The sequence below is a fragment of the Cimex lectularius genome, unplaced genomic scaffold, assembly GCF_000648675.2.
Source record: "Cimex lectularius strain Harlan isolate CLEC.00 unplaced genomic scaffold, Clec_2.1 scaffold256, whole genome shotgun sequence".
Lineage (NCBI taxonomy): Eukaryota > Metazoa > Arthropoda > Insecta > Hemiptera > Cimicidae > Cimex > Cimex lectularius.
Window position 1 is genome coordinate 408,850 of NW_019392862.1, and position 26,481 is coordinate 435,330.

Sequence of the window (26,481 nt, forward strand, 5' to 3'; positions counted from 1 at the left end):
CTATAACAGTGAAATTTGGACAGGGGTTTTTTTGGAAGTTTTTTGTTACATATGGTGAGTAGAAACACCTCCTGAAATGCTTGACACTTATCGCCAGTCACCCGTATGTAAGAAAAGACACATTTTTATACTTAATGATTTTTAGTCAGGAGTATATAAACTTAAATTCTTTTATTTTCATGTAAACACTGAAAACCTTTTTAATTTTACACAGTACTCTGTCTGTGTTATTACATAAAACTAGTCTAGTCATTTCATAGTTGAAGGCACAGAAAACAGAAAAATAAAAGAATTTAAATTTATATACTTCTGACTAAAAATCAGTAAGTACAAAAATGTATATTTAGTTTTTATATATATTTTATGTTAAAACGGACAAAATTAAAATGTATATGTCCTTTTGTAGAACCAAGCAGAAGGTGCAATAAAGTTCTGAAAACTAGGCGAAGATTTAAAATTAAAAATATTTTATTTGACTACATTCCTGATAACAACCAAGAAAACATTTGAATATATATTACTAGGTTTTTATTCTTTTTTCTTTTAGAGGTCATATAAACCCTCAGGGTGCTGGCGTTTTTGAAAAAAAGCCCATTTGTAAGTATATCGGGTTCGAATGCAGGGCCGCTGGATTCGAACCCGGGACCTTTACCTTACAGTGATGAGCGCCGGGTCAAAGACTAAACCTTGCGGCCACCGACGCCCCCCATATTACTAGTTTTATAACCCGGCGTTGCCCAGGGGGTAATAAAAAGTGTTATTTACCACATTATTTTGAGTATACATTTTGCTATTGCTAAGTAGGGACATATGTATAAATTAAATTAATACAATGGATTGTTTAGTTTCGATGATTTTATTTATTCATCATAATAGATATTTGCATATGCAATATTATTTGTTTTGGATTACATTGCATTAAATTGTAATTACTGTTGTATTCAGCGTTAAATTCATTGCAGTGCTCTTGGATAAAAAATGTTTTTGGCGATTTCATTTGGCACATATACAAAAAACAAATCCCTTGGGATTCAGGAGCATGCAACTTACAATTCTCCATCAAAAAACCATGGATTATCCTAATTTAAACCACATAATAGCATTGACCTTATGATTTGTTTATCGTTACTGCAAATGCCAGTTTAATTGGAAATTGCAATCATTTGAATAGCTCTTGGTATCATTGGTACATGCTTATTAGCCCAGCCTCTCCTTTGAATTTTAATAAGAATATTGATATTATTCTTGGAACGATATGTTGTCATTTACGTGACATTTGAAACAACAGCAAAATGTAATTTTGCAACAGAGAGTCAAAAAATCGGAATGTAACATTAAACATTATTAGTTATACTTTGCAAAACTTCATAATACAGCATAATCATCTGTACTAATACTGAAAAGTAAAAAACAACCGAAACATTTTAAAAAGCTCGGGGAGCTGCACACAGCTAGGTCATTTCATCCAGCAACGCAATCAATTCCTAAAAACAACCATTCACACTCTATCTATTGATTTGTATATGTATTTATTTGTATATATGTATATATCTATATATATATATTTATTTATTTATTTATTTAGCCTATTTTAAACGATATGAACAAAATACATGAATGCGAATGTATGTTCATACAGAAGGATATTAATCTGGGTCTGCGTTCAGTTAACCATGAAGTGTGAACGTTACGATCATTGGTCTGTGTAACCTCACTTTAAGACCTACTGGAAATGACCAGAAGCCGAACACATCTCACAGACCAAACAGGCAAAAATGTACAGGCCAACGCTATCTGAAACGACGAGTAAAATTAGTACGGGTAAAAAAACTTCACTATCGCAGTCGGTAGGACTCGAACCTACGCTCCCAGAGGGAATCTGATTTCTAGTCAGACACCTTTACCACTCGGTCACGTGCTCCTTTCAAATGACTTCGTCAACTCATGAAAACAGCAGTCCCAAATATAATATTTTTAATACGCAAGGTTTAGTCTTTGACACAGCGCTCGTCACTGTAAGGTAAAGGTCCCGGGTTCGAATCCAGCGACCCTGCATTCGAACCCGACGTACTTACAAACGGGCTTTTTTCAAAAACACCGGCACCCTGAGGGTTTATATGACCTCTGCCGTTGCGAACCCTCGTTTAAAAAAATAAAATAAATAAAAAATAAAAAAAATAAAAAAAAAAATAAAAAAAAAAAACTTTTGCAATTGTTAGAACCAGTCCCTATAATTTACTTCTAAATCACATGCTGACGAATTGGCCTTACGGAAGACATCATGAAAGGATCTTCCCAGAACCGAACCATTTTCCGAGCTCGATACTTTTATCCACAAATTTAAAATTCTTTTTAGCAACTGCACAGTAATGGGCTCAAGTTTAAGCTCAATCCTTACATAGTGACATGTAACATACATTTGTAATTTATCCATTTCAGTAAAATGGCCAAGGGACCACAATTCCGCAGAATACATGGAACTATAAATATTATTGACCTATTACACAAACGGGAAATACATTTAATTATATCATTTGTTTACAATATCTAAACAAATGGAAAAAAAGTTGAATTTTCCTAAAATATAAGTGTCTGTAGGTGTATTACAATGGTAAAAATGATTGTGTTCGTTGATACAATTGTATTTTTTTATACTATTGTGTAATATATAATATAGAATTTTTGTATGTTTGTTTACTCAAGAAGTAGCTTTAATTATGTACGAAGATAAAAATAAAGAAGTACCATTTTTTATTATGCAACTTCAACGTGTTTTCATAAGCAAACACGAGGGAACTGGAAGAAATGTTACAAAATGGCGTCCTCAAGCAAAGAAATTATGACTTCGTCAGTTCAATGAATACCCATGTAATTGTTATTTTATTCGAATATTTAAACATTTGAATTTATAAGTATCGTGTCTTATAAGTAAAGTAGGAAAAATTGGTTTGCATTTATCTTTTCAAAAGATCCTGTTGGAACGTTCTGGCCTATTATCACGAGAACGGTGAGAAATAAGGCAATTTAAGTTCCTTTCACAATCCTAAGCCCAAAAGGTTAATCGCATATTTCCTTTTACATTAGAAAATCCATTTCTTGTATTGTAACTTTTTTTTATTATTATTTCAACAGCTTGGATTTTCATGATTTAAATTTCTCTCGGTACTTCGTTTAGACGAATATTTGCCCAAATGATTGGTTGCGATTCTTCTGATAGATTTCAACGATTGATGAATGAGGAGAGAGAGCAGGATCTGAGATTTAGAAGACGGATCGATTGAAATTCCTGACTATTACGGCCGACCGTACCTGCCACCGGTCTATTCCTCGGATAAGTTATTACCCAACGTCGAAGGATTGCGCTTCCAGGCTCAAGGACGGCCGTAACAATGCAACATGAAAATGTAACACATGTTCCTGACATTATTGACTAAACCGCGTACCGATAATTTAAAATCTTTCGCCCTCAGGAAACTTAATGGACTCGACGTGTCGGGAAGGGGCTGACATTCCCATTTTTGCCTGTTATTTTTCGCAATTTTCTCGATATCGAATGTCAAAGTTTACAATGCAAAATCATGTTTTCGTGTTAGGTCGACCGTCTAAAAACGTACATACGGTAAACAGGGCGGGCCAGGCTGGTTGGACAAGCCAATTTTCCCATAATGGCCTAAAGAAATGGCTTTTATGCCGTTTTTCTTTCAGGCTTTCCTGGTTATTTACTGACCGTGGCAGCAGTTCGGTCTAAATGAAACTATTGTTGCATAAGAAATGTGAGAGGTGGGTCAAATGGACGAGGCAATTTTGTTAAATTTCCCTCGGGTCAATGGTCACCACGACTTTTCTTCAATAGGTCTGGCCATCTATCGACCATGAGTACATCATTGCTGAAATGAAGTTTCTGACAGATACGAAGTATCGAACTTACAAGTTATTAAGTTAGATAGATGAGTCAGTTTTGTCAAAATCAAACTTAATGTGTTTATATCGCAAGATTTCCTCTTTGAGGTCGACGGGTGGGTTGATGAACCTGTGGTTTGTTCCTTTCGGATAATTTTCGTCAGCCTATCCACTAGTCTTGTGAGGCGCGTTTCGGCTTCTCGCCATCTTCACTGATGAGTCTATATGAAATTTAAAACATTATTGCCGTCTTGAAATAATCTCCCCTTATTTATTTTAATAGAGCGGAATTGAACTTTTATTTATTGATAGATCGATAGATAAATTCTTGTTGTTATTTACAACGCATAATAGTATAAAAGAAATCTGTCAATTTTCAATATTTTTATTGATATTCTAAATGGAAGAAATAACAAAAGTTTAACTGTTGCAAAGAGGAATTAATTCAGAATTGAATAATATGTAAACATAAATACAAAAAAAATGATTTAGTCAATTCTTCCTATTGCATTGAAGATGTCGAGAAGGCGAAATGCGTCTGACGAGACCAGAACAGCAAAAATGGGAAGATGATAATGATCGTAAACAATCAAATTAATGTTTCGGTAAATTTAAAAAAATTACTAGAATATTTATTGTTGATAAGAAGTTCCTGCAGTTTTTTTTTTTCTTTTAAACGAGGGTTCGCAACAGCAGAAATCATATAAACCCTCGGGGTGCCGGTGTTTTTGAAAAAAAAAACAAACAAACACCATTTGTAAGTATGTCGGGTTCGAATGCGGCCCTGCATCTAAGATATTGTCAGGGTTGGTGCATAAGGGTTAAGTACCAAGAAGTCAAGTTATAATTAAATAATTACTACTAATAATAAAACACATCTAGGATAACTATACTGAATTTGTAGGGTCTAAACTTGAAAATCGCAATCCTGAAAGGGTGTTTTACTTATTCAGTTTAGCCCCTAGGGTGCAGAAATAGGATCAAGGTGAGTTCGTTCATTGAAAATTACATCCTAAATTGGGTTTTAAATTGAAAATTATACAGGGTTTTTTTAAAATAAAAAAATGAATTTTAAACTATTTGTTACTTTCAGAATTAGGGCTAAATAAGATTTTTTTTGGCTTTGTGCGGATCACATCTGCCATATGAAGCATAAGCATAGGACAAATGAAATAAATAAGATTTTGGAATGAAAAAATAAACGAGTTGGGTCAATTTTCAACATTTTTTTATGGTATTTTATTTTTTATGAGGGTATTTCAACTATGAGGTTATATGAACCCTCGAGGGTGCCGGTGTTTTTGATAATAGGCCTATTTGTAAGTATGTCGGGTTGGAATGCAGAGGCGCTGGATTCGAACCCGGGACCTTCACCTTACAGTGATGAGCGCCGTGTTGCCTAAACCGCTGCGGCCAGAGAAAAAGGAGCCCCTTTCCTGCAGTGTTACGATTCAATTTTTGTTTTACTTGCCAAAATGGGTTTGGCTCCTTTACGAAGTTTCCCTTTAAAGTTTTAGATGTATCGAAGACTTTTTCACACGAATAATCCGTATCTCGTTATGATCTGGTTGAAAAAAATAAATTCAGTTGTTATGTGCCAAGCTTTCGTAATATTTTAAGGTCATCATCATGGAAAATAATCTTAAAGATGGCCACAAATTGATTTGATTAAGTTTTTCGTTTGTCGTCCCAACTTTGTTTTGCTCTGATGATGGCCTTAAAATGGGTCGAAAGGTTGGCAGATAACAATTGAATTTTTTTTTATCTAGACCATACCGAGATCTAGATTATTCGTTTCGCTCCTTTATTCTTAAGAGTTCTATAGAGTATTATTTTTTAACAATGGTATCAATGGCTTAAGAAAATCCATTTTTAAAAAGCCACTTTGGTCAAATTTTCTCAATATTTCCTTATCCATTGTTATTATTATATTTCTTTTCGATATTTCGGGACAATGGCAGCATTATTGCTGATGTGAAGTCATGCCTGAGCAAGAAACGAAAGACTCGAATTCTAAAATGTTTCCATTTCCAAATTTCCATGGCGTTTTTGGACAATTGCGATTTAAGACGTTACTGCTAGATTTATTTTAATATCTCAGACTAACGTCTGATCATTGGTGGAATTGTGCCATTTTTTATATAAACATCAAAGGAATCAGTCGATTTTCACAAACGTGCTTAGTACGTACATTGTTTTTTGTTACAAAGTTTTTCTGGTTATTTGTGATGCACATTAATGGAATATAAGTTGATTATTGCTGAAATCAAATAATTTTTGAATACGTTCCCAAAGAATACTTACTTTTAAACAGTCATAAGTCTAGTTGCCTTGTGGATATATGTAACCTTCCTTGAATTTTTATGGTAGCAATAAATTCGAGCTTGAATTCGACGGTTACTTCCATTTTTTAAAGGCGGTAATACTTCAAAACAAGAAAAAAAACAGGGCCAAAAAATGATTTTGTTTGACCCCCGAATTCATAGATAGTTTGAGAATATTTCAGTACATTGTCAGCGATAATCGAGAAACCATGCTTGTATTATTAGGCAAAATTTTCAAAAAAGTTGTATATTGATCCGTTATTTTTATATTGCTTTGGATCTTTTAGATATTTTTTATAGAATTAAATAAAAATAATAAATGGAATGTAGGTAAGAAATTTAAGGGAAAGAGGAGAATCACAGTAGATTCTGAGCTAGAAGTCTGTTCCAAGAATCGGTAGAAACTCTCCAAATGGCATCATCTTTTCAACTTGAATGCTAATCATTTATCAAGAACGATTTTGTCGTCATCAATCATCAGGGTATCGTTATTAATCACAGGGAACGCCGCCGGCGAGACTGGCCCAGAGCGGGCCGGCGGAACCACGCCGGTTAGAATAATAATTTAAAATACGACTTGACAGCATAAAAGCATAATATACGAGGTTTTTGAGCCGGCAAAGGATTGTGAGCGGGATCGGTGCGGAGAAGGCGAAGGACAACCTGCGGTCGCAGACGTCTCTTGTCTCTGCTCGTTTTTACACACCCCGTGAAAAAATCCCTAGATGATATAGACTGCAAGGTTGAAAATATTATCTCCAAAGTGCACAGGCATGACTGCTTCAAATAAGAGAATCATGATTATTCAATCTGGTAGTTGACTTGACCCTCTGGCAGAAAAATCGAAAAATTGAACATTTCTGTTGATATTGTTATTTTAATTAAATAACTTTTGACTTTTGTAAAATAAATTTCAGGATGTTCAAATAAACAAATTATCGGCATTAAAAATTAAATAACCAAATATGGCAAGCAGTCATGACCGTATTATTTGTAACCGTTTAGTACCAGAATGAGTAAAAACAATAAAGTCGTCTATTTCATGGGCGTTGGACTACCATAGCCGACAAACTACATGAAATCGAACCTCTGCCAAATCGTTTGCTATGGAGGAAATGTGAAAAAAAGTATCACAATGATTCCCTGCGGATAGGCCACATCAGGCTGACGCTGGGCATCTCATCGCCAAGGATATGCCTTTTATGCGGCTCACAGTTATATAAAGCGTACATATAAACCATGTAACAGAATACGTGGAATTAGCGCCGGACCTAATTGAACCTGCCAGCAGACCTTATAAAACTTGTAAAGCGCAGTAGAATAATAAAAAATTGATTCGATACCTGAACCAGATGAACGTATAAAGTCGCATATATGGAGCGCTTTCGTACGTTGGTCAAAATAATATCCTCACTTTGGGCGAATGTATTTATTAGCATGAAAGTTGGAGTATGTTTGGGTATGTTATGGTATATCTCGTACCCGCCAACATACCAAAGTAATCTAGGTTATTTAGTTTTATATATATTTGCAGTGTGATAGGCGAATAGTCACAGGCGTAATAGCAAATATCCTGGTAACTGCCCCGGTTTGCTAGCAAGCAGCTTAGGCACTAACTTAGTGATCACGTGATTTTTACTGTGTGAAAGTATTCACAGGCGTGAGTGAAGGAAGGAGTCATGGTGGAAAACGTAACATCTACATTTTTTTAAATATACGTGAAATTTTGTTCATCAGAACCTCGGTATCATGGACTATTACTGTTATATTTTTTAACAATTAATTTTCAAATACAATTTATAATAATTTAACAATAAATAAATACCATCATAAATTATGATTTTTTATACTTTTCCATGTGGTTTTTTGTACAAATAAAAACTTTTAGAATTTACTTATCATTAACAACTTAGGAGGCCACACGTGAGGATAGGCCACACGAGGCTGACGCATGGCCACTTCTTAATTAGAAAGAGACCCAGGAAGATTGCGAACAGCTGGCACGTCACAGAGAGCGGTGCGACCTACCTTCCGATATCTCAAAAATTCTAAGGCATAACAGCGACGATAAAGATCGATTTATGACATATTTAAAATCAATAAACGCTTACAGCCGCATATAACCCCCACATATGGTTCACCCCCATTGTATTGTACGAACGTATTTATTAGCGTGAGTGGTTTAGAATGGTGCGGCTGTGACTGAACTGAGTAACTCACTGGCCCACCGATTTAGGTTAATGAAAATACATTTGTAGTATGATTGTGAGAAGGGTCGACAGCGTCTTGATTGTAGTAATACTACTCCACAAAAACCTTAGGATTAGTTTTATGGATGAGTGGAATTTGTTTTGAATGTATTTATTTGCGAGAATGGAAGGAGGTCGGCAGGATTAGAGCCATCTTACCGACCTGCACTCCTACTGTAATATTAGGAAACTAGGTTTATTAGTATAAATGTGTATTATGAATGTGTGTGTATGTAAATGGTCAAATACTTCAATTTACCACATGTGGAGGGATACAAAGAGAAATGCAACAAAAACCGTAGGGCCCGATGAGTAGCCAATTAAAATGAAGTTATCAGGAGAAAGTGCAGATTTTTCAAAATGTGAGAAAGATATACGCGTGGTCCGGCAATGACCGAAGCAGTTAGCAGGCCTGAAAAAAAAACAACTCAATTTTCTAAAAATATGGTGATGTGTTCAAAATGTGCAAATTAAAATTAAATTCATTATTATTTATTGTTTAAATTTAGGATGTTTTGGAATTTTAAAAAATTTAGTTGGAAAAATAAAAACAAACAACAATTTTGAAGAAATAACGCTACTTTTTATATTATTTTTATAATAAGACTATAAGTTTTTTTAAAAAAAAACATTTTACATAACAAACTCAATAAATAAGTACATATATAAATACTAAATAAATATTTTTTCTTGTCCGTGTATTACACGCATAATAGAGGGGTTATTGCACAATTATAATTATGCAATCACATAATTAATCCAATAAGCAACAATCTCCATTGATTAATAACCATTAGCAATCATACAGTAAATATACATTATACAATCATAATATATATACTATCAATTACCAATTACCAACATCTAATAATTAATTAAAACCTAATAACTTATAATAACCATACAGTTATTTTATGATATAATCGTAATAAAGAAACAATAGATATGCACTATTTTCTCTTTTGTCTTTTGTATCCATTTACATGCATAGTAGAGAGTTAATGCACAATTACAAGAACAAGTAATCAATAATTATTAGTTACAAACTAACATCCAGTAGTAACTATAAACACATAACAGAAAATCTTATAGAAGGACTTGGTATTTCAAGCCTTTTCTTAATGGGCACGTTGATTACTACCAACAAAATATTACCTATTAAAATATTATTTTTATAATTAATTAGTTACGCAACCTACGTAGATTTATAGTTAATTTTCCCTTCGAGAGGTGTTATAACTCTTCAGAAATCACGCTGTTAAAAAAGCAACATGATTGAAAAATGCAAAAACATATTTCGTTTAATAGTTTGATAAAAGTTAATCATGATCTTACTATCATGATAAAGTAGAAAATTTGGGAATGAAAGGTAGCATTCTTCTCTCTCTCTAATTATTTAAAAAATAGATTATAAATAGTATCTTTAAATGCTGTTTTGTCTAAACCAATAGTTATAATCACAGGTGTTCCGCAAGGAGATTTTCTGTCTCCCCTTATCTTTAATATTTTTATAAACGATGTCACAGATTGCTTCGTGATCTGAACATAGAAACTATTGATACTGATGATTTAAAGATCTATAAAATGATTAAATCAACAACAGACTCTGGTGATCTTCAACGAAATTTAAATAATCTAGGCAATTGTACTGTTTCTAATGGAATGTTTTTATATATAGATGTATACTCTTTTTAAAAAAATTGTCTATAACTACCTATTGTCTGTAACTACAGAGATCATTAAATCTATCAGGGACTAGAAATATTGTTTAATTCATCACTAACTTTTAAAGAACATGATTACAAACAAAACCTTAAAATTGTTAGGCTAGTGCTAAAAAAATGCTAGTGAACACACGCCTAGTGTTAGGCTGTATAAAAATGTTTTCTTTTCTTTAGATAGATTCATTCTCGAATTCAATTTTCACCAATCTGGTCGCCTTATTAAATATATAAATAAAATTGAAAAAATTCAGAATAGGCTATAAACATACTTAGCATATAGATAATTTATATAAGCTGAAGATGTAAATATGTTGCACTGAGAGCTGAATTATCAATTGACTCTCTGTCTTACGCTCTCTCTCACTCTCTCTCTCTCTCTCTCTCTCTCTCTCTCTCTCTCCCTCACTTTCACTCACTCACTCAATCTCTCTCTCTCTCTCTCTCTCTCTCTCTCTCTCTCTCTCTCTCTCTCTCTCTCCTCTCTCTCTCTCTCTCTCTCTCTCTCTCTCTCTCTCTCTCTCTCTCTCTCTCTCTCTCACTCACTTTCACTCATTCACTCTCTCTCTCACATTCACTCTCTCTCACTTTCACTCATTCATTCACTCTAGCTCTCATTCTCTCTCTCACTCTCTCTCACATTCACTCACTCACTCTCTCACTTTCACTCATTCACTCATTCACTCTCTTTCTCTCGCATTCACTCATTCACTCTCTCTCTCTCACTTTCACTCATTCACTCTCTCTCTCTCACTTTCACTCATTCACTCTCTCTCTCACATTCACTCTCTCTCTCTCTCTCTCACTTTCACTCATTCATTCACTCTAGCTCTCATTCTCTCTCTCTCTCTCTCTCACATTCACTCTCTCTCACTTTCACTCATTCACTCTCTCTCTCTCTCACTCACTTTCACTCATTCACTCTCTCTCTCTCTCACTCACTTTCACTCATTCACTCTCTCTCTCCCTCTCATTCACTCTCTTTCACTCATTCACGCTCTCTCTCACTGATTCACTCTCCCCTCTCTCTCTCTCGCTCCCCCTCTCCCTCCCCCTCACTCACTCCCTCTCTCTCTCTAAAAAAAAGATGTTTTATTTTATTTCTGTACAAATTACTTAATAACCTTATAAATTAACCTGAATTGTTAAAAAGAGTATTTTTAAATTTTCCTAAAAAGTACACCAGAAATGTTGATCTATTTTTTTAATACCTTTTTTGTAAAGCCAATTATTTATTGCATGGACCAATCTTAAAAGCATGTAGCTCATGAATCAATATGATACAGATTTATTTGTTAATTAATTTAACAGTTTTAAGAACAAATTATTGTTATATATTACATAATCTGTATTTTCTTGTCTTTGCGATAGCCGTTAGTAAAGATATTATTCTACTATTATTAATAGGAGAATTTGATGTCATGTTTGCGAGTTTTTTAATGTTTGATTCCTCTGACCAACTGGACCTCTTATTTTCGCCGTTTATTATGTTCAAATCCGTTTCAACCCCGTCATATTCCATGTGGTTTTTTTAAAATTGTTTATTGAATTAAATTTCATGACGGACATATCAAATATCATAGTATTTTAGGCCCGTTGAACTCCGGTGATAGCATTCTGCCAATCACTAAATAAAGGTTAAAAAACGATTAATAAAATAATAATTGAACTGTGCGTGCTAACCGAGAGAAATTTCACGAGTTCAACGTTTGTTCCAAATTTAATTCTATTAACTAGCATTTCGATTGTGGTGGGTGTAAATGGTTATTGGGACACCCTGTATTTTTAAAACGTGTTTCTTACGTTTATTTTTGTTCCCTAAAGTTCAAGCTTCTGAAAAGGATTTAAATGCCAATTCCGTGATCGACGAAACCCAATATTTTGTTTGTTTTGTTTTTTTAATATTTTTCCTCGGCTAAATTGGCAAAATTTAAACAGCTTCATCTCTTGTCGTTTGTTTCCTCGACTACATTCTTTCTGTGTGAAATATATTCTCATGCCTGCCATATTTTCTCGTCAATTTCATTTGAGACTGCATAAAAAGTCACCGGTTGTGCATAGCGCGAGGGCGTTTCTCGCCCAAGGTTGTCTGCTTGCTTCCAGTTTCTAAGACTTATCTTTCAAATTGCACGTATCCCGTATTCGCCGACCGCAGTTAACTCCCATGCTACATAAAGAATTGTCGATTTTATATTTTATTCCGTATAAATCTCAACATTTAAAAATATTGATGTATTGGATCTTCTTGAGGTCATTTTCAAAAGAGATGGGTTGAGATCACGGAGCACTATCCGGACCTTTCCATAGAACTGTTTATGGAAACATTGGAATTTACAGCAATGAATGGATACTTTAAATTTGAGGATGAGATTTACAAACAAAAGGATGGTGTGGCCATGGGTGGAGGGTTGTCTCCTGCACTAGCCAACCTGGTTATGACCGACCTTTTGGAGTGGGTTCTGTTACAATTGCCGTTTGAAGTTAAATTACTATTAAAATATGTCGATGACCTTTTAAGCATTATACCAAGAATTTATGTTCAAGAAATGCTTAGACTGTTAAACTCCTACCATGGCGCCCTAAAGTTTACAGTGGAGGAGGAAAATAATGGTAAACTTCCATACTTGGATTTGGTCATTGAAAGAAGTGATAACAGATTAATGACCAATGGTACAGAAAGCCCACTAGCAATGATAGGTTCCTGGATTTCAACTCTTCCCATTCTTTCTCTCTAAAGGTCTAAAGGTGAACTGTGCCAGAAATTTGATCAACCGAGCCTTGGGCTTGAGCGACTCAAAGTATCTGGAACAAAATGTAGCCAAGGTCCAAAAAATGTTAAAAACAAACCACTACCCGGTGGCACTGATAAATAGGCTAAAAAAATGACCTCAAGAAGATCCAATACATCAATTTAAACTACGGAAGTCGATCAATATCAACTAGAATTTAAAAATATGCACGTAACATGAAACATGGCGCATTATTTCAAACACTCATCCATCATCAGAAGATAAAATCACTATTCTTTATTTAAAATTGAAAACTTCGGTTAAATCTAAGGTAATAGGACTTTCCTAAGAGTTTCAATTTATTATACGATCTAAGACGATGAAAAAACTTAAAAACTATATAAAATACACCCTGATCTTCACTGATCATCCCTTATTCTCGCTGTGTACCATGTTACTAGATAATGGTTAACCGTTAACTCAGCCATCTGAATGTCCTTTTTCTTACACCAAGGTGATCGTTAAATCAGGATGAAAACCGCTAGTCAATGTTTCTTTTTCACCCTTGAGTTCTTCATAATGCGGTGGTAGTCTGGACATGCGAGGTCTGGTATATCCCGACCGTAGGAGGTGTTCATTTGTTCTTTAATTTTTCGAGTATTAGAACATTTTTTGTCCAGTTAATTCAGAATTTTTTTGGCCAGAACGGAAAATAATTTTTGACCTGACTATCAAAACGATCTCAAAGTTTTCTATCTACCATCTGGTTAACAGATTAGTTTTGTTGAGCTTAATTTTTAATCATTAGTGACGATTGATATCAAACACTAAAATTTTTAAAAGAGATTTACACAATTTACCCTGATCTTCATGGTTGGAAGGATGCTGGTTGAAACAGCTCTTGGAATGCACGCAATTCCCGTTTTACAATACTGCATGTGAACATGTATGTAAATCGAATTTAGTGGGAGAATTTTGTAGAGCAATTTAATTTGATTTATTCATTATTACACCAGCATTTTGAAGGTGTAAATAACGCACATCCCTCTCGGTTTATCTTATGAAATTGGCACTTATGGACCTCCTAGCATCAACGGTGCTGATTTCATCATACTACACTGAGTGTCAAAATAAACGTACCACCCTCAAATTTTAATATATTTAGGTTCATTCATATTTTGCATACCAAAAATGTTTATTGGCCTAATGAAAAAAGAAATTATTGAGTAAAGAATAAACAAACAGAAAATTCAGAAAGCAATAAAAACAAACAAAACTTTTTTTGTCCTCTTTAATACCGAATACTTCTACCTCTGGCATAAATCATGTCTTTGCATTCGTTGGAAAATATTTCTGATAAAATCTTGAGGATTTGTGTCCCATTCATCAAAAACAGCCGTTCAAAACTCTTTAAGACTTCGAGCTGGCAACACCAAGCTTTCAATTCCAACCTGATTTAGGTAACCATTCACACGTGCTTTATGAGGGCCTTGTATTATCCTGCAATAACAACACTCTTTCACCGATGAGAGAGGCAAATATCACTACATGTTCTTTGATTATGTTAAGTGTTTCCGTGAAGTTAGAGATCTTGCTCCCTCAACAACCAATTTGATGCGGCGCCTAAGGAAATGCCACCCCGGAACATCTGAGAAACCATGGGGCATACCTTTCTCCTGAGCGTCTCCATGAAATATATGAGGCCAACACACCTCCTCTGTAAAGAGAACTCAGCCCCAATCTCTTCCGATGTCCAATTACGTGTTCCAGGGGCGTCGGTGGCGCAACGGTTTAGGCGTTGACACGGCGCTCATTACTGTAAGGTGAAGGTCCCGGGTTCGAATCCAGCGGCCCTGCATTCGAAACCGACAAACTTACAAATGGACTTTTTTTCAAAAACATCGGCAACCTGAGGGTTTATATGACCTCTGCTGTTGCGAACCCTCGATAGAAAAAAAAATCCACTTCGACAAAATACTGTCTCGCGTTTTAGACATTCAGGGTCGCAAAGGCGCATCTTGTTACAACCTATACCAATCAATAACTTTTGCAATTGATAGAACCAGTCCCGAAATATCGAAAAGAAATATAAGAATAACAATGGATAAGGAAATATTGAGAAAATTTGACCAAAGTGGCTTTTTAAAAATGGATTTTCTTAAGCCATTGATACCATTGTTAAAAAATAATACTCTATAGAACTCTTAAGAATAAAGGAGCGAAACGCATAATCTAGATCTCGGTATGGTCTAGATAAAAAAAAAAATTCAATTGTTATCTGCCAACCTTTCGACCCATTTTAAGGCCATCATCAGAGCAAAACAAAGTTGGGACGACAAAAAGGCCAAGGGTTGACAACGTTGGGACTCAGTCGGTCTTCAAAGAAATTTTAAACCATCTACGAAAAACATAATCAAATCAATTTGTGGACATCTTTAAGATTATTTTCCCTGATGATGACCTTAAAATAGTACGAAAGCTTGGCACATAACAATTGAATTTGTTTTTTTCAACCGGATCATAACGAGATACAGATTATTCGTGTGAAAAAGTCTTATACATCTAAAACTTTAAACAGAAACTTCGTAAAGGAGCAAAACCCATTTTGGCAAGTAAAACAAAAATTGAATCGTAACACTGCAAGAAAGGGGCGTCGGTGGCCGCAGCGGTTTAGGCGTTGACACGGCGCTCATCAATGTAAGGTAAAGGTCCCGGGTTCGAATCCAGCGGCCCTGCATTCGAACTCGACCTACTTACAAATGGGCTTTTTTTCAAAACAGCGGCACTCTGAGGGTTTATATGACCTCTGCTGTTGCGAACCCTCGTTTAAAAAAAAAATTATGTGTTCCAGTGCGAATTGAAGCCTGGCCATTTTCTGAGTTATGGTAAGAAGTGGTCTACAAGCCCTGTGCCGAGCCCCCATTTTATTTTCATTGGGCCTCCTTACAATTCTGGAGGAAATCGAAACATTTCGGACTTGTCTTATCAAATTTCTTAGCTGATTTCCCTTAATTCTGTGGTTTACTTTAAATCTGCCTCTGTCTTTACACCTAGATCGATCCTGTCCTGACCTTCTTGTGTAAGCCTTCTTTTCTGAATTGCCGAAGAACCTTTCCTATTGTTCAGTGATTTATATTCATTCTCCTAGCGACTTTGCGCTGTCTATGTCCTTCCTCTAATAATGTTATGATCCCAACCCGTCATACTCACTCAAATACCTGACTGTAGCCATTGAAAAAGGTTTAAGAATAACAATAATTTCTTTCAATTAATTAATCTTTATCTAAGATATTGGTGGAAATGAAAAAGCTAGTGTCACAAGCGGGATTCGAACCCACGACCTTCTCCGCTTCTCTACCACTTGAGCTATCGTGAATCGTGACTTTCGTACCTTTCGAATTTTCCCTCCTTTTTGCCATTCTCGGACAGTTGGTGTCAATGTGTCAGTTGTGGTGCAAGACCTTTAGCAAGATTCGTAACGGTTTGTGGGAAGTTGGCCTCACATCGTATTCCCCTTTGAGACGAACTGCAGCAATAGCCCGCCACCAGAAACTCAGCCGTATATAGTGGCGGTATTCTAGCTATCACTTAGAAGAGAACAATTGGAATTCTGTTATGTTTACTGATCAGTCGCGTTTCCGTCAGTATAATGATAGCAGGCGCCGAAGAGTCTACCGAGAACAAACGATGCGTACAATGCCCCAGTTCGTGCTCCCTTCACAGCAGTTTGGAGGAGGCGGTGTCTTGGCTGGGATTTGCACTGGAGGACGAACTGGACTCCATACTGTTGAAAGCGACCTCACCACAGTCCGTTATGCCCAAGAAATCTATCGAGGAATGCATCGCTCATACCAGGGACCGCATTGGCAGGGATTTTCGATTTCTGGATGACAATGGCAGACCTCAAAGAGGCAGAGTTGTCCTTCAATGTTAAGAAAACATGGGAATTTCCCATCTTCCCCTTCCCCCATTGTCTCCAGACCTCAATCCCATTGAGCACATGTGGCATGCGTTGCAGAAAGGTTTTTCGATCAGCATCCACAGCCAGTTGACCTGCAACAACCGAGTCCAGGGTTGCAACATCTATGGAGTGAAATTGCTTATGAAATTAGTGACAACCTTGTTACCAGTATGCCTAACAGTTACACAGAGGTTTTAGCTGACGAGGGAATTAGGGGATTATGCATGGTATTAATTGTTAAACAAAAATTGTGTCCATTAAACAAAATTATGGTATTAAAGCCTTTTATTTTGTTATTGTTCAAAATCCCTTAATTAAATTTTAACGCAATTTATAAATAAAAATGCTTGGGAAAGTAAATGCTATAAAATTGGCAATATCCCTATTCATTTTTGAGCAGTTTAGAATGTCAATTGGATACTGGGAAATTAGTGCAAAACCCATGATATCCGAAATGCCGTTGAATCTGTTTTTTGGCTTTCTGCTTCTTTTTTCTTTTTAAATCCACCCCGGTGGCCCTAATTAAATATGTATGTGGAAGGGGCAACGAAGTCGGTCGGAATGAGTCACGAAAGGCTGCCCGTTACATGACTACCGGCTTAGACATTTCCTTTTTCAAAACTGGTTCTCTCTCCTCATCCCGGCCTCCAATCATCTCCGCCGTTCCCACACTCCCGAACCACCTATTTCTTTAGGAATGTTTGCTATCCGTCAAATCCCCTCCCGATCGGCCGACATCCGAAAGGTCAATTAACAGAAGATACCGATCTTCCGACATAACTGTTTCGTAAGGAATCTCTTAACGTTTCTTAATCGGCGACCGGAGTTGGCGATCCACTTGCCTAAACGACTTTGGATATTCGGCCTGTTTCTGCCCACGTAGAATGCTGTTCGTGTCTGACCAGTTGTGAATTTGACCATTGCACTCAATGAACGCCACTTTTATTGAAAACCCTCCCCTTTCGCTCTCCTCTATCTCATCATCATTCAGCCTTCTCTTTGTCTGATCCTAGCTACGAAAGCAAACCAGACCATTTTATTTCGCTTGCATTTCATCAGTTTTAAAACCAAAGATAAAAATTGTCAACTAATCGCCTAGCGTTAAGAATACCAACGCCAGTTGTTCACCATTTATTTGAAAATATACAGAAATTTATGCAAACCATCGATAATTGGGTTTTACAGAACTATCAGGCATAAAAATAGATCCTAGTGCCCACAGAGGTCCGACTTTCATTTAAAAAGAAATCGTCCGTTCTATTTGGTTAGAAATTAAATTAATGTGAAAATTGAAACGGGCCGTCATTTCTTCTATAAATGGGTTATTACGTAAATGGATTGTTAATAAGCTGACCGGAAAATGGCTTAACACGTATACACCTGTGGGATGGGGATCGTTATTAATAACAGAACTTTATTGACTGTTAAATATCCCTTTTAAAGTCAATATGGCTTTTATGTAATTAATTGTTTAATTACGACGGCCCCTTTAAATGTGAGCCCGCAAGAAAGCCGAGTAATGATGGTCTGGCCTATACAAAACGAACGATTGAATACAGAGGAAAATTCATTATTTCAAATAATTCTACCTTCAAAGTATTCTAAATGAGATCAGATCATTTTTTCACAACTGTTAAAAAATAAAATATAACAAAATTTTACTAAAAAAATAGAAAACAGTGAAAAACAGACAGATGCATCTGTCATATCATTGAGATTATTATTAATACCCTAGTTTTCGTGTCCGCTTGACCAATTAATTTCTTTCAGTTAATTAAGGTTTTTAGTTGAGATAAAAAAGTCAGTGTCACGAGCGGGATTCGAACCCACGACCTTCGTGACTTAGATCCACTTGGACACTAACTTCCATTCTAAACCCCACCTTTTGAATTTTCCATCCTTTTTGCCATTTTTCAAATGTCGTGTAATCTATTTAATTCTCGGTTTCAAATTTTCTGAGCTAATTTACTTTTAGGAATATACTTTAATACGCCATTTTTTATTACAGTCAATAATTTTGTATCTATATTAACCATCTATGCCTCTAATTAGTATAGCAACAACAAAGGCCCCAATACGCTTCCCTGCAGAACCCACCCCAGCTCGAATAGATCTTGGTACCCAAGTGTGTACGTGTACGTGTAATAACATCGATTGTTTACAACCAAAAATATTAAAAAAGTAAATAAACTATAAAACATGCGCGATCATCGCGTTTGAATGTGATGTGTGTACGTGAGAAAGAGATATAATGCCAGCCTTAGAACCGATGGCACGAAAGAGAGAAAAAAGAGAAAGAGAGAGAAATAAAGAAAGAAAGAAAGAAAGCGAGAGAGAGACAGAGAGAGAGAGAGAGAGAGAGAGAGAGAGAGAGAGAGAGAGAATGTGTGCGTGTGTGTGTGTGTGTGTGAAAGAGTGTAGAAAAAGAAAGAAAGATAAAGAGAGAAAGACAGACGAACAGACAGAAAAGAAAAAGTGTAGAGAGAGATAAAGAGATGAATGGATAGATAGATAGATAGAGAGGGAGAAAGAAAGAGTGAGTGAGTGAGAAAGAGAAAATTTTAGGAGGGTGATCAGTTCAGTTGGAAAATAATTGTGATAAACAAAACAACTAAAAATCCGATTATAGTGGTACTTGGCCACTTAGACGAAGTTAGAATATAAAAGAACATAATTCACTAATTTCGTGGTCCGCTTGACCAATTAATACATTACAATTAATTAAGGTTTTCAGTTGAGATAAAAAAGTCAATGGCACGAGCGGGATTCGAACCCACAATCTTCGGCTAGATACGCCGCTGCTCTACCACTTGAGCTATCGTGATCTCGATCCACTCGGACACCAACTTCCCATCTCAACCCCACCTTTTTGAATTTGCCCTCCTTTTTGTCATTTTTCAAATGTCGTGTAATCAGATTGGATTCTCAGCGACAAATGAAATGGCCATGGAGAGCTTTAGTGAAGTATACTTCATTTTGAATAATTAAATTCACTAGTTTTCGTGGTCCGCTTGACCAATTATTTTCTTGCAATAAAGATTTTTAGTTGAGATAAAAAAGTCAGTGTCACGAGTGGGATTCGAACCCACGATCTTTGGCTTGATACGCCGCTGCTCTACCACTTGAGCTATCGTGACCTGATCCACTTGGACACTAACTTTCCTAACTGATCAATGTGTACAATGTACAGGATGTTTGAGTTTTACCGAAATTTCCAAATAAACGTACCTACCAAAAAGAAATGGGAAAGGGAGAAAAACACCTCCTTTGACAATGGCACCATCTACTGGTACACAGACGGATCTAGAACGCAAGATGGTACAGGGGTAGGTGAAGTCCTGAAACAAATTATTCAGAACCCATGGAAAAATATATCATTATCTTCCAAGCTGAGGTCCTATGCAATCAAAAGATGTACCCAATTCAATCCGAAAAAAAGGGAAAAAAACACAATTTAGCTACCATGTCAGACAGCCCATCAATCAAAGTTCAAACGCCATTAGCTTAAAGACGGTGTTGAATTGCAAAACCAAACTAAACAAGCTAGATATGCAAAACAAAGTCAGTGTATGCTGGGTCCCAGGACATGTGTGAATAGAAGGCTACGAGAAAGCAGTTGCCCTTGCAAGAATAAGGGCTGCTATACTGCTGATAGGACCCGAGTCCTTCTGTGGCATAGGAATGCACACTATCAATAAGCACCTCAGACAGAAGGATAAAAAGAAAATGAGGTGACAATGGAACTCACTCATTGGACACAAACAATCCAAGAACCTCCTAACAACCTTTAGAAGAGATAACAGAATGTATTAAAGGAAGCAGGAAAAAAACAATGAATCCTAACAGGATACTGTAAACTAAATGGACATCAGAAGAAGATTAACATAACCCAACATGGCATGTACAGATTCCGCAAATAAACAAAGGAGACTCCAACAAACCTACTAATAAACTTGCCCATAGAAGGAAGTGTTTTGAGACGTATAATGTAACCATAGAAGAGATTCAGCCACTGAAACAGGGCCTACTAATAAAATTTCTTGATGAAATAGGACATACCAATGTGCTTTAAGCCCAGAATGGGGTATACAGAAGCTCTTAGAGGGTGCAGTATAAAACACACCCAAACTAATACATATATCTATGATTTATAAGAAGGGTAAATATTTAACTATTTAAGGTAAGGAACATAGCAGAAAAGAACTCTCTAAGATACTTGCTCCTAAGTTTCAAAACATATAATTTCTTATTTGTAGTATGCAAACAAAATTGTATAAATGGCTTTATTGATATGTTTTATTTTTTATTTATTTATTTTTTAATAAGTGCATTGTACCATTTATGAGAAATTATCATAATTGCTCTAGTAAGTTTTATATTTTTGTTTTATTTTTTATTTTATTATTATTTTATGGTTATGTCCCAGAAATAATTTGTCTACTTTTTAGGCTTGTGGAAATTTAATTTATATAATTATATTTTTTCTTAAGAAGTAGAATATGTTTCCTTGAAGGCAAAAATATGTATAATCGTAGATAATTTTTTGTCTGGTCATGTCAACTTCTAAATTTCTACCAACTCAACCCAATAAATGTTCAATGTATCAATTTCTTCCAAATGCTATGGTTCTTATTGACAATTAAAGACCAAGGGGTCTTCTCAAGATTGGTCTTTAGCATTGCCACTATTCCAACGGTCTTTCCTCTATCGCTGCTTCTTCTCGGTTTAGATTCTCCGCTATCTTCGCCCATGCTTCTGGGCGTCCTTATTTGTTAAAAATCCATCCTTTTTTCAAACATTATTGCACACATAATATAACAGCATATAAACGTGTATTACTATAATTTATATATTTTTTATTAATTGTACAGGAGTAATGGTTGAGGCGAGAAGGTAACGCTGGATCTAGACAAAGTGGCGGGCAGGGTGCGGAAAAGGGATGGAGGGGGGCGTTTCAGTCAAGTGGGGAGAACCTACGACAAGAACCGGCGTCGTCACATCGGGCCAAGTCACAGTCACCACAATCAACATTCACCACAGCCCCCATGGTAAGAAAAAAAAAAATTTCAAATCTATAATTATTTCATGTAGGGTATGAACTTTGAAAACCCTCATAAAAACACTTTTATTGTTATTAATGTCTATTTTATATATTATAATTAGTTAATAATAAACAAAAGCTTGGTTGGGGGGTTGGAAATGTGCTTAAATTTTAATTTAAATTTTTTTTTCAGACAAAGAGGAAAATTATTACCAACCTCAGTGCAATGGAGGTAACTAACATTTAATTAAATCTTTTAAATAAACAATTATGTGAAATGCAGTCAAATAATGCCTATAAAATACAAATGTTTTAAAATTCCTACATTTCAGGTTCTAGCAAGTGTTCTGTTGTGGTCAGCGGAGAACAGATGAATGTCGATGAAGATTCATCCGCGGCAGACGCTGAAGTCTGCAACTTTACCAGTGAGCCTGGTAAGTTCAAATTATTAGGTTTACCATGTAATAAAAGCTAAAGTTATTGTTTTTGTACAGTCAATCTGAGGAACAAGAACAGGGATGAATCCCGGGGCTCTATTGAAAGGCCCATGTCTTGGGAGGGCGAGCTGTCTGATTCGGAAGTCACTACGATCAAACCCGTGAGTCCTGGATAAATTCAATGCATATCAGTAGCTAACAGTAGTAGTTTCAGGAGCCAGAGGAGAATCCGATTGAAAATTCAGAAAGCGGCAGCAACCCCAAGAGCAGTAAAATAATGGCTCAGATAGAAGATGAAAAGCCTATAACATTAAAGGTCTGTTTTTTTATTTTTTTATTGTATTTTTTTTTTTAAATTACATTCTGTACACAAATAAAAAATAAAAATAACTATTTATTTTGCAGAATGAGAAAATTACAGAGAGTGCGAAGACAAATCAATTCAATGCTCAGTCTGAATTACCCCTTCTTGTAGATAAGCTTTTGAGTAATTAGTCAATTTTCACACTAGACAAATTTAAATTACAATGATTAATGTGGTTTTAAAAAATTTTCAGGTAGCGGTGGTGTACTGAAAGGACCAGGACCGACTCCTAGCCCAGACTCAGCCGTTTACTCTTGTTATTCCCCAACTGCAAGCCCAGTCACGTCAAGACATATTCTTTCCTCGTCTTCTGGCATTTCAAGCCCTTTTACACCTTCCTTGTCAAGGAACAACAGTGATGCGTCCCAGTACGGTGGATCACAACACTCGAGTTGTTATAGTCACAGGTATTAATAAGGTTTTAAAAAATGATTTAAGATAGTAAGAACTTTTGTAAATAATTAATTAAGGTTTTTAGCTGAGATAAACAAGTCAATGGCATGAGCGGGATTCAAACCCACGATCTTCGGCTTGATACGCTGCTGCTCTACCACTTGAGCTATTGTGATCTTGATCCACTCGGACACCAACTTCCCATCTCAACCGCACCTTTTGAATTTTCCCTCCTTTTTGCCATTTTTCAAATGTCCAAGTGTATCAAGGTCACGATACCTCAAGTGGTAGAGCAGCAGCGTATCAAGCCGAAGATCGTGGGTTCGAATCCCGCTCGTGCCATTGACTTTTTTATCTCAGCTAAAAACCTTAATTAATTGTAATATATTAATTGGTCAAGCGGACCACGAAATTAGTGAATTTTGTAAATAATTTTTTTTTCTAGTTATTCTTCTGTGTCCGTTTCACCAACACAGTTTTCTCCGACACATTCTCCAATTCAGGGAAGACATATGCACAGACCTGGATTTCCTTCTCCAGTTTTAAATCCAAGAGGGGTTCATGAATATTCAATGCAAGGTAAGTTTTGAAGAAAACAATATATTATGCTATATACACCAATCACTGCGTAAATGAACATTTCAGTTAATCAAAAAAATTTCAGCATTCTGATTAATATCATATTATAAATAATTGTTTAGTTTTTTAATTGAAGACTTTTTTTCTTCAGATGAAGGTGGTACGTTGGATGATAAATACTCATCGATGACTGCCGACCTGCTCCAACATTCCACAGGGCTTGCCTCACCTGGAATCAGCAGGCAACAGCTCATTAACAGCCCGTGTCCGATTTGTGGGGACAAGATCTCCGGTTTCCACTATGGGATATTCTCATGCGAAAGCTGTAAAGGTTTCTTTAAAAGGACTGTTCAAAATCGAAAGAATTACGTCTGTCTTCGAGGGTCATCCTGCCCTGTCTCGATAGCGACGAGGAAGAAATGCCCGGCTTGCAGATTTGACAAGTGCCTCAATATGGGCATGAAGTTAGAAGGTATAATCTTAACCCAATTATATTTGTGAGTAAGTAATTATTCAGAAATCGTGAGATGTAGGTTTCAGAAAAACATTTTCTTTATCATGCCAACATTTCAATCTTTATTGAGATCATCTTCAGGGCTCAAAGTGTTTGTTTTCTGCATAAGTGTGCCATTCTTGCGCAGAAGAAAAACACTTTGAGCCCTGAAGATGATCTCAATAAAGATGGAAACGTTGGCACGATAAAGAAAATGTTTTTCTGAAACTTACATCACACCATACCGCATCTCACGATTTCTGAATAATTATGGACTAACGGTCACTAATCACCAACATTGTGAGTAAGATTGATCAATTTTTTATTTTATTTTATTTTTTTTTAATTGCACAGCAATAAGAGAAGATAGAACCCGTGGGGGCCGGAGCACCTATCAATGTTCTTACACAGTGCCAGCGGGACTTGTGGAGCAAAAGTGCGCAGAGCCTCCACCACAGGCCACGCCTCAGACCAACCTTGTTCCTCCATTATTACAGGTATGAATGCAAAGTGAAAAAGACAAATTTATTCAAATTTAGAAAGAGTTACGACTTAATAATATTTTTTTTAGGAAATCATGGAAGTAGAGCATTTATGGCAATATAATGAAGCTGATCCTAAACTGGTTGGAAGAATTCCAAGACCACAAAGTGGAAATCCAACAGATCTAATGGCCAACCTTTGCAACATCGCTGATCACAGATTGTACAAGATTGTAAAGTGGTGCAAGTCGCTTCCACTTTTTAAAAATATATCGGTAAATTTACTTTTATTTTAATTAGCCTGTAAACAATTTTTATAAATCGTTTTTACTTTCAGATCGATGATCAGACGTCTTTGCTCATAAATGCATGGTGTGAACTCCTCCTGTTCTCTTGCTGTTTTCGGTCGATGTCCTCCCCTGGAGAAATTAGGGTTTCACTCGGAAAGTGCATTTCACTGACTGAGGCTAAAAACCTCGGCCTCGGCCCACCAATCGAGCGAATGCTCAACTTCACCGAACATCTGAGAAGGCTCAGAGTCGACCGATATGAATACGTTGCCATGAAAGTTATTGTCCTTTTATCTTCAGGTGCGTTAAAACAAAATAATCTAACAAATTTTGCAATTAATTTATCGTCTTTTGTTTAGATACGAGCGATTTGAGAGAGCCTGAAAAAGTCAGGGCTTCGCAAGAGAAAGCTCTTCAGGCACTCCAGCATTATACGCTTGCCCACTATCCAGACATTCCGTCCAAATTTGGAGAGCTACTTTTAAGGATACCAGACCTGCAAAGAACATGCCAAGTAAAAATTTTCTCTCTTTTAATTACTAGATGAAGATTAGGTTTATTTATGACTTTTTTTAATGTTTAGGTTGGTAAAGAAATGCTCTCGATTAAAAGTAAAGAAGGAGAAGGACCGAGCTTTAATCTTTTAATGGAGCTACTTCGAGGAGACCACTGAGTTACTCAGGTATAAAACACCATTTTCTCCTTCATTTTCTCAGTTAAAATTATTATATTTAAATTTTAGATTGTAATCAATAAACGTGCCTTGTTGGGGAGCCATCAAATATGTGAGACTACTTTGAAAATTTTAATAATTGATATTATGCCACTGGCAGCATATTGTACTTATAACAAAGTTTAATATACCCACATCAGACAAAAAAAAAAATATTCTCAAATGTTAAAAGTATTGTTTATTTCAATAATTATCTCTTTTTTCTGTAAATATGAGATAAACATATTATTTGTAAATCTTGGCAAGGTTTTTAAAACCTGCCATAGTATTTTAACGATAATTTTATTTTTTTGTTTTTTTTTTTAGTTGTCAGTGTGTTGCATTCTAAGCAACAACAAAATGTTTATATTTTGAAAAATTCTGTATTTATAATGTTTTGATAATTATTTTTATTGTTGTAAAAGTTGAAGATACAAAAAAAAGTTTTTTTTACTTTGGTGTACTGTTCGCGTGTCGGCATCGGAAGGAAGCAAAAATTTTCAAAAAGAAAAATTTCTGTGATCTTGTTATTGTAGTTTATTTTTAATATATTTATTATAAAAAATTGGATTTTTATATATATTATGAAAAAAAAAATATTGTTTATATTTCCGTTGCTTCATTTTTTAATGGGATTTTTAAAATTGCTTTGAATCTGTTTGTCCATACTCGGGTAGTACACCCCAAACTTGAGGTACTTTCAAAAAGTAGCCAGTATAATATAAGATAATGTTTTTAAAACCTTAAATATAAAAAATAATTTTATGTTATTCCATGAAAGATATATGTTATAGCATTTTACAATT

At 35.6% G+C, this 26,481-nt stretch overlaps 1 protein-coding gene and 1 non-coding gene across 2 annotated transcripts in view; one reads left to right on the forward strand and one right to left on the reverse strand.

The window, feature by feature from the left end:
• Positions 1–26,241, forward strand: part of LOC106662833 (nuclear hormone receptor FTZ-F1 beta) — a 143,040-nt gene extending 116,799 nt beyond the window's left edge. Inside the window, exons 2-16 of the mRNA XM_014387221.2 lie at positions 21,756–21,932; positions 22,119–22,157; positions 22,258–22,359; positions 22,420–22,523; positions 22,577–22,678; positions 22,768–22,849; positions 22,920–23,133; positions 23,565–23,698; positions 23,850–24,170; positions 24,546–24,688; positions 24,763–24,948; positions 25,011–25,263; positions 25,323–25,477; positions 25,547–25,645; positions 25,706–26,241. Of these exons, the coding sequence (XP_014242707.1) occupies positions 21,824–21,932; positions 22,119–22,157; positions 22,258–22,359; positions 22,420–22,523; positions 22,577–22,678; positions 22,768–22,849; positions 22,920–23,133; positions 23,565–23,698; positions 23,850–24,170; positions 24,546–24,688; positions 24,763–24,948; positions 25,011–25,263; positions 25,323–25,477; positions 25,547–25,636 (2,034 nt within the window). The 5' untranslated portion in view covers positions 21,756–21,823 and the 3' untranslated portion in view covers positions 25,637–25,645; positions 25,706–26,241. The remainder of the gene's footprint in view (positions 1–21,755; positions 21,933–22,118; positions 22,158–22,257; positions 22,360–22,419; positions 22,524–22,576; positions 22,679–22,767; positions 22,850–22,919; positions 23,134–23,564; positions 23,699–23,849; positions 24,171–24,545; positions 24,689–24,762; positions 24,949–25,010; positions 25,264–25,322; positions 25,478–25,546; positions 25,646–25,705) is intronic.
• Positions 1,840–1,919, reverse strand: Trnas-aga. The gene has a single exon. It is a non-coding gene; the product is annotated as a tRNA-Ser (tRNA).
• Positions 26,242–26,481: the final 240 nt, after the last annotated feature.